Raw genomic sequence first — 12,312 nt, forward strand, 5'->3', positions numbered from 1 at the left:
GAGTCATTTTTGATATGGGTTTTGGAGTGGACCTGTGTCAAAATCTTCATAAAAAACACAGTGTAAACATATCCTAAAGCCAAAGCACAAAGACTGTGGTCTCCTTGGCACATTGACTTCCGGGTTATCATTAGTGCACATTCTTATAAAAAAAAAAAAACAACAATAATACTAATAATAATATCTATAAAAAAAAATCTGTTTTTACGCAAGAAACCACAAGCCACGAAATATCACTGTTGTGTGGTTTATTTTTATACTCAGGCTTCTGCTTTGATTTTCCTGTAAATTGTAAATGTTTCTTTAAAGGAAATTTATTTGTACAGTTTGATACATTTACAAACACACAGCAATTTCCAATAAGTACAAACACCAAATTTTACAGCTCAACATTAACAATTGGATATTAATTTAAAGGGATTTTCACAATTAAAAAAAAAGAAAAAACTTTTCAACATCCATTCAGGCACTGTACACCTTTACTCCAGGGGGTACATCAAGAATTTCTGCTCGGTCCCGTTAACCACAATGGGGTTAATCTGCATAAAAAAGAATCTGTCACCAGATTTTTTCTTCTATGTAAATTGATAGCCTGCCTGATGTAGGGGCTGAGACCCTCATTCCAGTGATGTGTCACTTGGTGGACTCCGTGCTGTAATTTTGATAAAATCCCTGTTTTTTTAGCTGTAGGCTCAGCAGTGCTCAGAATGCTGAGCTGTGTCTAACCCCGCCCACACCACTGATTGGCTGCTTTTCTGTGTACACTGTATATTGACAGCTGGTTGAGGCTGAGGCTCCTAGTCCTGTACTGATAATTTCCTGCTGATAAAACACTGATTTTATTGAAACAGCAATTAGTTGACACATCACTGGAATCAGGATCTCAGCCCCTACATCCTGCTGCTCTGAAATTACGTAGAGAAACATGCTGATGGATTCCATGCAACAGATTAGGGTTATGATTTTTCTCAAAAGGAGGAGTCTTTAATTTAGAAAATGACGGTCACATCATGCTGACTTCTATCTGTCTACTGTTACTTATGTCATTTACAGGAACGCTTGAAAGTCTGTAGGCAACCTGTGCCTCTACCCATGGGTCCGATGGGTTTTAATCAGCATGTGAGTAGCAATAAGTCCATTTATGTAGTTAAAATGGATTAATTTAGCAAGATTGGTGGGGAGGTTAACCAAGATGTGCTTTGATAGGTCTCCCAGCCATGTTTGCTATATGTACTTCTTGGGTACACAACACGTTAAATTATCGGAGGATGATACTGTCAGGATACCAGTGCCAGACTGGCCATTCAGTACAAGCAACTATAAAAAAAAACATACACAAGTACTGAAATACATACAAATGACAATATATGGTTAATGCGACATTGTGTCACTCAGCAACCCAGCCAATCAGTTTTTACATTTCCGATTTTAACAATCTTCAAGATCTTGTCTTCCATCTCATAGTAGTACTGGTCTTTGAAGAAATAACTGTAGCCTAAAATGTAAGAAGGACGAAATATATAAGTGGCAAAATATTTTCTAAATCATGTAAAACTATTCAGTTGTTTTCTTTCTAATTTCTCTTTGGCTGCATTCACGTATTCGTGTGAAATGTTCGAGTGCCATCAGATTTTTTTTGATTAAGCACGCAAACCTATAGAATGTCACATATCCATTTACACATCCGTGAAGGTGACGGATCAGAGAATGAGACCTGTGAAACGTCCCCATATCGAGGATCAGAATAGGATGTAGACGGATCAGAGAATGAGGCCTGTGAAACGTCCCGATGTCGAGGATCAGAATAGGATGTGGATGGATCAGAGAATGAGATCTGTGAAACGTCCTCATGTCAAGGATCAGAATAGAATGTGGATGGATCAGAGAATGAGACCTGTGAAACGTCCCGATGTCGAGGATTAGAATAGGATGTAGACGGATCAGAGAATGAGACCTGTGAAACGTCCCCATGTCGAGGATCAGAATAGAATGTGGATGGATCAGAGAATGAGATCTGTGAAACGTCCCCATGTCGAGGATTAGAATAGGATATAGACGGATCTGAGAATGAGACCTGTGAAACGTCCCGATGTCGAGGATCAGAATAGGATGTAGACGGATCAGAGAATGAGACCTGTGAAACGTCCCGATGTCGAGGATCAGAATAGGATGTAGACGGATCAGAGAATGAGACCTGTGAAACGTCCCCATGTCGAGGATCAGAATAGAATGTGGATGGATCAGAGAATGAGACCTGTGAAACGTCCCGATGTCGAGGATTAGAATAGGATGTAGACGGATCAGAGAATGAGACCTGTGAAACGTCCCCATGTCGAGGATCAGAATAGAATGTGGATGGATCAGAGAATGAGATCTGTGAAACGTCCCCATGTCGAGGATTAGAATAGGATATAGACGGATCTGAGAATGAGACCTGTGAAACGTCCCGATGTCGAGGATCAGAATAGGATGTAGACGGATCAGAGAATGAGACCTGTGAAACGTCCCGATGTCGAGGATCAGAATAGGATGTAGACGGATCAGAGAATGAGACCTGTGAAACGTCCCCATGTCGAGGATTAGAATAGGATGTAGACGGATCTGAGAATGAGACCTGTGAAACGTCCCGATGTCGAGGATCAGAATAGGATGTAGACGGATCTGAGAATGAGACCTGTGAAACGTCCCGATGTCGAGGATCAGAATAGGATGTAGACGGATCAGAGAATGAGACCTGTGAAACGTCCCCATGTCGAGGATCAGAATAGAATGTGGATGGATCAGAGAATGAGATCTGTGAAACGTCCCCATGTCGAGGATTAGAATAGGATATAGACGGATCTGAGAATGAGACCTGTGAAACGTCCCGATGTCGAGGATCAGAATAGGATGTAGACGGATCAGAGAATGAGACCTGTGAAACGTCCTCATGTCGAGGATCAGAATAGAATGTGGATGGATCAGAGAATGAGATCTGTGAAACGTCCCCATGTCGAGGATTAGAATAGGATGTAGACGGATCTGAGAATGAGACCTGTGAAACGTCCCGATGTCGAGGATCAGAATAGGATGTGGATGGATCAGAGAATGAGACCTGTGAAACGTCCCCATGTCGAGGATCAGAATAGGATGTAGACGGATCAGAGAATGAGACCTGTGAAACGTCCTCATGTCTAGGATCAGAATAGAATGTGGATGGATCAGAGAATGAGACCTGTGAAACGTCCCGATGTCGAGGATCAGAATAGGATGTAGACGGATCAGAGAATGAGACCTGTGAAACGTCCTCATGTCAAGGATCAGAATAGAATGTGGATGGATCAGAGAATGAGACCTGTGAAACGTCCCGATGTCGAGGATCAGAATAGGATGTAGACGGATCAGAGAATGAGACCTGTGAAACGTCCCCATGTCGAGGATTAGAATAGGATGTGGATGGATCAGAGAATGTGACCTGTGAAACGTCCTCATGTCGAGGATCAGAATAGGATGTGGATGGATCCGAGAATGAGACCTGTGAAACGTCCCCATGTCGAGGATCAGAATAGGATGTGGATGGATCCGAGAATGAGACCTGTGAAACGTCCCCATGTCGAGGATCAGAATAGGATGTGGATGGATCCGAGAATGAGACCTGTGAAATGTCCCGATGTCGAGGATCACAAAAGGATGTGGATGGATCAGAGAATGAGACCTGTGAAACGTCCTCATGTCGAGGATCAGAATAGGATGTGGATGGATCCGAGAATGAGACCTGTGAAACGTCCCCATGTCGAGGATCAGAATAGGATGTGGATGGATCCAAGAATGAGACCTGTGAAACGTCCTCATGTCGAGGATCAGAATAGGATGTGGATGGATCCGAGAATGAGACCTGTGAAACGTCCTCATGTCGAGGATCAGAATATGATGTGGATGGATCCGAGAATGAGACCTGTGAAACGTCCCCATGTCGAGGATCAGAATAGGATGTGGATGGATCCAAGAATGAGACCTGTGAAACGTCCTCATGTCGAGGATCAGAATAGGATGTGGATGGATCCGAGAATGAGACCTGTGAAACGTCCCCATGTCGAGGATCAGAATAGGATGTGGATGGATCAGAGAATGAGACCTGTGAAACGTCCTCATGTCGAGGATCAGAATAGGATGTGGATGGATCCGAGAATGAGACCTGTGAAACGTCCTCATGTCGAGGATCAGAATAGGATGTGGATGGATCCGAGAATGAGACCTGTGAAAGGTCCCCATGTCGAGGATCAGAATAGAATGTGGATGGATCAGAGAATGAGACCTGTGAAACGTCCCGATGTCGAGGATCAGAATAGGATGTAGATGGATCAGAGAATGAGACCTGTGAAACGTCCTCATGTCGAGGATCAGAATAGGATGTGGATGGATCAGAGAATGAGACCTGTGAAACGTCCTCATGTCGAGGATCAGAATAGGATGTGGATGGATCCGAGAATGAGACATGTGAAACGTCCTCATGTCGAGGATCAGAATAGGATGTGGATGGATCAGAGAATGAGATCTGTGAAACGTCCTCATGTCGAGGATCAGAATAGGATGTGGATGGATCAGAGAATGAGACCTGTGAAACGTCCCGATGTCGAGGATCAGAATAGGATGTGGATGGATCAGAGAATGAGACCTGTGAAACGTCCTCATGTCGAGGATCAGAATAGGATGTGGATGGATCAGAGAATGAGACCTGTGAAACGTCCTCATGTCGAGGATCAGAATAGGATGTGGATGGATCCGAGAATGAGACCTGTGAAACGTCCCGATGTCGAGGATCAGAATAGGATGTGGATGGATCAGAGAATGAGACCTGTGAAACGTCCTCATGTCGAGGATCAGAATAGGATGTGGATGGATCAGAGAATGAGACCTGTGAAACGTCCCCAAGTCGAGGATCAGAATAGGATGTGGATGGATCAGAGAATGAGATCTGTGAAACGTCCCCATGTCCAGGATTAGAATAGGATGTGGATGGATTCGAGAATGAGACCTGTGAAATGTCATCATGTCGAGGATCAGAATAGGATGTAGACGGATCTGAGAATGAGACCTGTGAAACGTCCCGATGTCGAGGATCAGAATAGGATGTGGATGGATTCGAGAATGAAACCTGTGAAACGTCCTCATGTCGAGGATCAGAATAGGATGTGGATGGATCAGAGAATGAGACCTGTGAAATGTCATCATGTCGAGGATCAGAATAGGATGTAGACGGATCTGAGAATGAGACCTGTGAAACGTCCCGATGTCGAGGATCAGAATAGGATGTGGATGGATCAGAGAATGAGACCTGTGAAACGTCCCGATGTCGAGGATCAGAATAGGATGTGGATTGATCAGAGAATGAGACCTGTGAAACGTCCTCATGGCGAGGATCAGAATAGGATGTGGATGGATCAGAGAATGAGACCTGTGAAATGTCCCGATGTCGAGGATCAGAATAGGATGTGGATGGATCCGAGAATGAGACCTGTGAAACGTCCTCATGTCGAGGATCAGAATAGGATGTGGATGGATCAGAGAATGAGACCTGTGAAACGTCCCCATGTCGAGGATCAGAATAGGATGTGGATGGATTCGAGAATGAGATTTGTGAAACGTCCCCATGTCGAGGATCAGAATAGGATGTGGATGGATTCGAGAATGAGATTTGTGAAACGTCCCCATGTCGAGGATCAGAATAGGATGTAGATGGATCAGAGAATGAGACCTGTGAAATGTCCCGATGTCGAGGATCAGAATAGGATGTAGATGGATCAGAGAATGAGACCTGTGAAATATCCCGATGTCGAGGACCAGAATAGGATGTGGATGGATCAGAGAATGAGATCTGTGAAATGTCCCCATGTCGAGGATCAGAATAGGATGTGGATGGATCCGAGAATGAGATCTGTGAAACGTCCTCATGGCGAGGATCAGAATAGGATGTAGATGGATCAGAGAATGAGACCTGTGAAACGTCCTCATGTCGAGGATCAGAATAGGATGTGGATGGATCCGAGAATGAGACCTGTGAAACGTCCCCATGTCGAGGATCAGAATAGGATGTAGATGGATCAGAGAATGAGACCTGTGAAACGTCCTCATGGCGAGGATCAGAATAGGATGTGGATGGATCCGAGAATGAGACCTGTGAAACGTCCCCATGTCGAGGATCAGAATAGGATGTAGATGGATCAGAGAATGAGACCTGTGAAACGTCCTCATGGCGAGGATCAGAATAGGATGTGGATGGATCCGAGAATGAGACCTGTGAAACGTCCCCATGTCGAGGATCAGAATAGGATGTAGATGGATCAGAGAATGAGACCTGTGAAACGTCCTCATGTCGAGGATCAGAATAGGATGTGGATGGATCAGAGAATGAGACCTGTGAAACGTCCTCATGTCTAGGATCAGAATAGGATGTGGATGGATCCGAGAATGAGACCTGTGAAACGTCCTCATGTCGAGGATCAGAATAGGATGTGGATGGATCCGAGAATGAGACCTGTGAAACGTCCTCATGTCGAGGATCAGAATAGGATGTGGATGGATCCGAGAATGAGACCTGTGAAACGTCCTCATGTCGAGGATCAGAATAGGATGTGGATGGATCCGAGAATGAGACCTGTGAAACGTCCCCATGTCGAGGATCAGAATAGAATGTGGATGGATCAGAGAATGAGACCTGTGAAACGTCCTCATGTCGAGGATCAGAATAGGATGTGGATGGATCAGAGAATGAGACCTGTGAAACGTCCTCATGTCGAGGATCAGAATAGGATGTGGATGGATCAGAGAATGAGACCTGTGAAACGTCCCGATGTCGAGGATCAGAATAGGATGTGGATGGATCAGAGAATGAGATCTGTGAAACGTCCCGATGACGAGGATCAGAATAGGATGTGGATGGATCAGAGAATGAGACCTGTGAAACGTCCTCATGTCGAGGATCAGAATAGGATGTGGATGGATCAGAGAATGAGACCTGTGAAACGTCCCCAAGTCGAGGATCAGAATAGGATGTGGATGGATCAGAGAATGAGATCTGTGAAACGTCCCCATGTCCAGGAATAGAATAGGATGTGGATGGATTCGAGAATGAGACCTGTGAAATGTCATCATGTCGAGGATCAGAATAGGATGTAGACGGATCTGAGAATGAGATCTGTGAAACTTCCCGATGTCGAGGATCAGAATAGGATGTGGATGGATCAGAGAATGAGACCTGTGAAACGTCCTCATGTCGAGGATCAGAATAGGATGTGGATGGATCAGAGAATGAGACCTGTGAAACGTCCCCATGTCGAGGATCAGAATAGGATGTGGATGGATCAGAGAATGAGACCTGTGAAACGTCCCCATGTCGAGGATCAGAATAGGATGTGGATGGATTCGAGAATGAGACCTGTGAAACGTCTCCATGTCGAGGATCAGAATAGGATGTGGATGGATCAGAGAATGAGACCTGTGAAATGTCCCGATGTCGAGGATCAGAATAGGATGTGGATGGATCCGAGAATGAGACCTGTGAAACGTCTCCATGTCGAGGATCAGAATAGGATGTGGATGGATCAGAGAATGAGACCTGTGAAACGTCTCCATGTCGAGGATCAGAATAGGATGTGGATGGATCAGAGAATGAGACCTGTGAAACGTCTCCATGTCGAGGATCAGAATAGGATGTGGATGGATCAGAGAATGAGACCTGTGAAACGTCCCCATGTCGAGGATCAGAATAGGATGTGGATGGATTCGAGAATGAGATTTGTGAAACGTCCCCATGTCGAGGATCAGAATAGGATGTAGATGGATCAGAGAATGAGACCTGTGAAATGTCCCGATGTCGAGGATCAGAATAGGATGTGGATGGATCAGAGAATGAGACCTGTGAAATGTCCCGATGTCGAGGATCAGAATAGGATGTGGATGGATCAAAGAATGAGATCTGTGAAATGTCCCCATGTCGAGGATCAGAATAGGATGTAGATGGATCAGAGAATGAGATCTGTGAAATGTCCCCATGTCGAGGATCAGAATAGGATGTGGATGGATCAGAGAATGAGATCTGTGAAATGTCCCCATGTCGAGGATCAGAATAGGATGTAGATGGATCAGAGAATGAGATCTGTGAAATGTCCCCATGTCGAGGATCAGAATAGGATGTGGATGGATCAAAGAATGAGATCTGTGAAATGTCCCGATGTCGAGGATCAGAATAGGATGTGGATGGATCCGAGAATGAGACCTGTGAAACGTCTCCATGTCGAGGATCAGAAGAGGATGTGGATGGATCAGAGAATGAGACCTGTGAAACGTCCTCATGTCGAGGATCAGAATAGGATGTGGATGGATCAGAGAATGAGACCTGTGAAACGTCCCCATGTCGAGGATCAGAATAGGATGTGGATGGATTCCAGAATGAGATTTGTGAAACGTCCCCATGTCGAGGATCAGAATAGGATGTGGATGGATCAGAGAATGAGACCTGTGAAACGTCCTCATGTCGAGGATCAGAATAGGATGTGGATGGATCCGAGAATGAGACCTGTGAAACGTCCCGATGTCGAGGATCAGAATAGGATGTGGATGGATCAGAGAATGAGACCTGTGAAACGTCCTCATGTCGAGGATCAGAATAGGATGTGGATGGATCAGAGAATGAGACCTGTGAAACGTCCCCAAGTCGAGGATCAGAATAGGATGTGGATGGATCAGAGAATGAGATCTGTGAAACGTCCCCATGTCCAGGATTAGAATAGGATGTGGATGGATTCGAGAATGAGACCTGTGAAATGTCATCATGTCGAGGATCAGAATAGGATGTAGACGGATCTGAGAATGAGACCTGTGAAACGTCCTCATGTCTAGGATCAGAATAGGATGTAGACGGATCTGAGAATGAGACCTGTGAAACGTCCCGATGTCGAGGATCAGAATAGGATGTGGATGGATTCGAGAATGAGACCTGTGAAACGTCCTCATGTCGAGGATCAGAATAGGATGTGGATGGATCAGAGAATGAGACCTGTGAAACGTCCCCAAGTCGAGGATCAGAATAGGATGTGGATGGATCAGAGAATGAGATCTGTGAAACGTCCTCATGTCCAGGATTAGAATAGGATGTGGATGGATTCGAGAATGAGACCTGTGAAACGTCCCCAAGTCGAGGATCAGAATAGGATGTGGATGGATCAGAGAATGAGATCTGTGAAACGTCCCCATGTCCAGGATTAGAATAGGATGTGGATGGATTCGAGAATGAGACCTGTGAAATGTCATCATGTCGAGGATCAGAATAGGATGTAGACGGATCTGAGAATGAGACCTGTGAAACGTCCCGATGTCGAGGATCAGAATAGGATGTGGATGGATCAGAGAATGAGACCTGTGAAATGTCATCATGTCGAGGATCAGAATAGGATGTAGACGGATCTGAGAATGAGATCTGTGAAACGTCCCGATGTCGAGGATCAGAATAGGATGTGGATGGATCAGAGAATGAGACCTGTGAAACGTCCCGATGTCGAGGATCAGAATAGGATGTGGATTGATCAGAGAATGAGACCTGTGAAACGTCCTCATGGCGAGGATCAGAATAGGATGTGGATGGATCAGAGAATGAGACCTGTGAAATGTCCCGATGTCGAGGATCAGAATAGGATGTGGATGGATCCGAGAATGAGACCTGTGAAACGTCTCCATGTCGAGGATCAGAATAGGATGTGGATGGATCAGAGAATGAGACCTGTGAAACGTCCCCATGTCGAGGATCAGAATAGGATGTGGATGGATCAGAGAATGAGACCTGTGAAACGTCCCCATGTCGAGGATCAGAATAGGATGTGGATGGATCCGAGAATGAGACCTGTGAAACGTCTCCATGTCGAGGATCAGAATAGGATGTGGATGGATCAGAGAATGAGACCTGTGAAACGTCCCCATGTCGAGGATCAGAATAGGATGTGGATGGATCAGAGAATGAGACCTGTGAAACGTCCCCATGTCGAGGATCAGAATAGGATGTGGATGGATCAGAGAATGAGATCTGTGAAATGTCCCCATGTCGAGGATCAGAATAGGATGTGGATGGATCAAAGAATGAGATCTGTGAAATGTCCCGATGTCGAGGATCAGAATAGGATGTGGATGGATCCGAGAATGAGACCTGTGAAACGTCTCCATGTCGAGGATCAGAATAGGATGTGGATGGATCCGAGAATGAGACCTGTGAAACGTCCTCATGTCGAGGATCAGAATAGGATGTGGATGGATCCGAGAATGAGACCTGTGAAACGTCCTCATGTCGAGGATCAGAATAGGATGTGGATGGATCCGAGAATGAGACCTGTGAAACGTCCTCATGTCGAGGATCAGAATAGGATGTGGATGGATCCGAGAATGAGACCTGTGAAACGTCCTCATGTCGAGGATCAGAATAGGATGTGGATGGATCCGAGAATGAGACCTGTGAAACGTCCCCATGTCGAGGATCAGAATAGAATGTGGATGGATCAGAGAATGAGACCTGTGAAACGTCCTCATGTCGAGGATCAGAATAGGATGTGGATGGATCAGAGAATGAGACCTGTGAAACGTCCTCATGTCGAGGATCAGAATAGGATGTGGATGGATCCGAGAATGAGACATGTGAAACGTCCTCATGTCGAGGATCAGAATAGGATGTGGATGGATCCGAGAATGAGACCTGTGAAACGTCCCGATGTCGAGGATCAGAATAGGATGTGGATGGATCAGAGAATGAGATCTGTGAAACGTCCCGATGTCGAGGATCAGAATAGGATGTGGATGGATCAGAGAATGAGACCTGTGAAACGTCCTCATGTCGAGGATCAGAATAGGATGTGGATGGATCAGAGAATGAGACCTGTGAAACGTCCCCAAGTCGAGGATCAGAATAGGATGTGGATGGATCAGAGAATGAGATCTGTGAAACGTCCCCATGTCCAGGATTAGAATAGGATGTGGATGGATTCGAGAATGAGACCTGTGAAATGTCATCATGTCGAGGATCAGAATAGGATGTAGACGGATCTGAGAATGAGATCTGTGAAACGTCCCAATGTCGAGGATCAGAATAGGATGTGGATGGATCAGAGAATGAGACCTGTGAAACGTCCCGATGTCGAGGATCAGAATAGGATGTGGATGGATCAGAGAATGAGACCTGTGAAACGTCCTCATGTCGAGGATCAGAATAGGATGTGGATGGATCAGAAGAATGAGACCTGTGAAATGTCCCGATGTCGAGGATCAGAATAGGATGTGGATGGATCCGAGAATGAGACCTGTGAAACGTCTCCATGTCGAGGATCAGAATAGGATGTGGATGGATCAGAGAATGAGACCTGTGAAACGTCCCCATGTCGAGGATCAGAATAGGATGTGGATGGATTCGAGAATGAGATTTGTGAAACGTCCCCATGTCGAGGATCAGAATAGGATGTGGATGGATTCGAGAATGAGATTTGTGAAACGTCCCCATGTCGAGGATCAGAATAGGATGTAGATGGATCAGAGAATGAGACCTGTGAAATGTCCCGATGTCGAGGATCAGAATAGGATGTAGATGGATCAGAGAATGAGACCTGTGAAATGTCCCGATGTCGAGGATCAGAATAGGATGTGGATGGATCAGAGAATGAGATCTGTGAAATGTCCCCATGTCGAGGATCAGAATAGGATGTGGATGGATCAAAGAATGAGATCTGTGAAATGTCCCGATGTCGAGGATCAGAATAGGATGTGGATGGATCCGAGAATGAGACCTGTGAAACGTCTCCATGTCGAGGATCAGAATAGGATGTGGATGGATCAGAGAATGAGACCTGTGAAACGTCCTCATGTCGAGGATCAGAATAGGATGTAGACGGATCTGAGAATGAGACCTGTGAAACGTCCCGATGTCGAGGATCAGAATAGGATGTGGATGGATCAGAGAATGAGACCTGTGAAACGTCCCGATGTCGAGGATCAGAATAGGATGTGGATGGATCAGAGAATGAGACCTGTGAAACGTCCTCATGTCGAGGATCAGAATAGGATGTGGATGGATCAGAGAATGAGACCTGTGAAACGTTCCCAAGTCGAGGATCAGAATAGGATGTGGATGGATCAGAGAATGAGACCTGTGAAATGTCCCGATGTCGAGGATCAGAATAGGATGTGGATGGATCCGAGAATGAGACCTGTGAAACGTCTCCATGTCGAGGATCAGAATAGGATGTGGATGGATCAGAGAATGAGACCTGTGAAACGTCCTCATGTCGAGGATCAGAATAGGAT

At 45.4% G+C, this 12,312-nt stretch overlaps 1 protein-coding gene across 1 annotated transcript in view; it reads right to left on the reverse strand.

The window, feature by feature from the left end:
- Positions 1-233: 233 nt before the first annotated feature.
- MMP2 (matrix metallopeptidase 2) overlaps positions 234-12,312 on the reverse strand; it is a 69,950-nt gene continuing 57,871 nt past the window's right edge. Inside the window, exon 13 of the mRNA XM_073581704.1 lies at positions 234-1,495. Coding sequence (XP_073437805.1) covers positions 1,392-1,495 — 104 coding nt within the window. The 3' untranslated portion in view covers positions 234-1,391. The remainder of the gene's footprint in view (positions 1,496-12,312) is intronic.

Source organism: Dendrobates tinctorius, unplaced genomic scaffold (genome assembly GCF_039654945.1).
Source record: "Dendrobates tinctorius isolate UK_male_01 unplaced genomic scaffold, ASM3965494v1 ptg000009l, whole genome shotgun sequence".
NCBI lineage: Eukaryota > Metazoa > Chordata > Amphibia > Anura > Dendrobatidae > Dendrobates > Dendrobates tinctorius.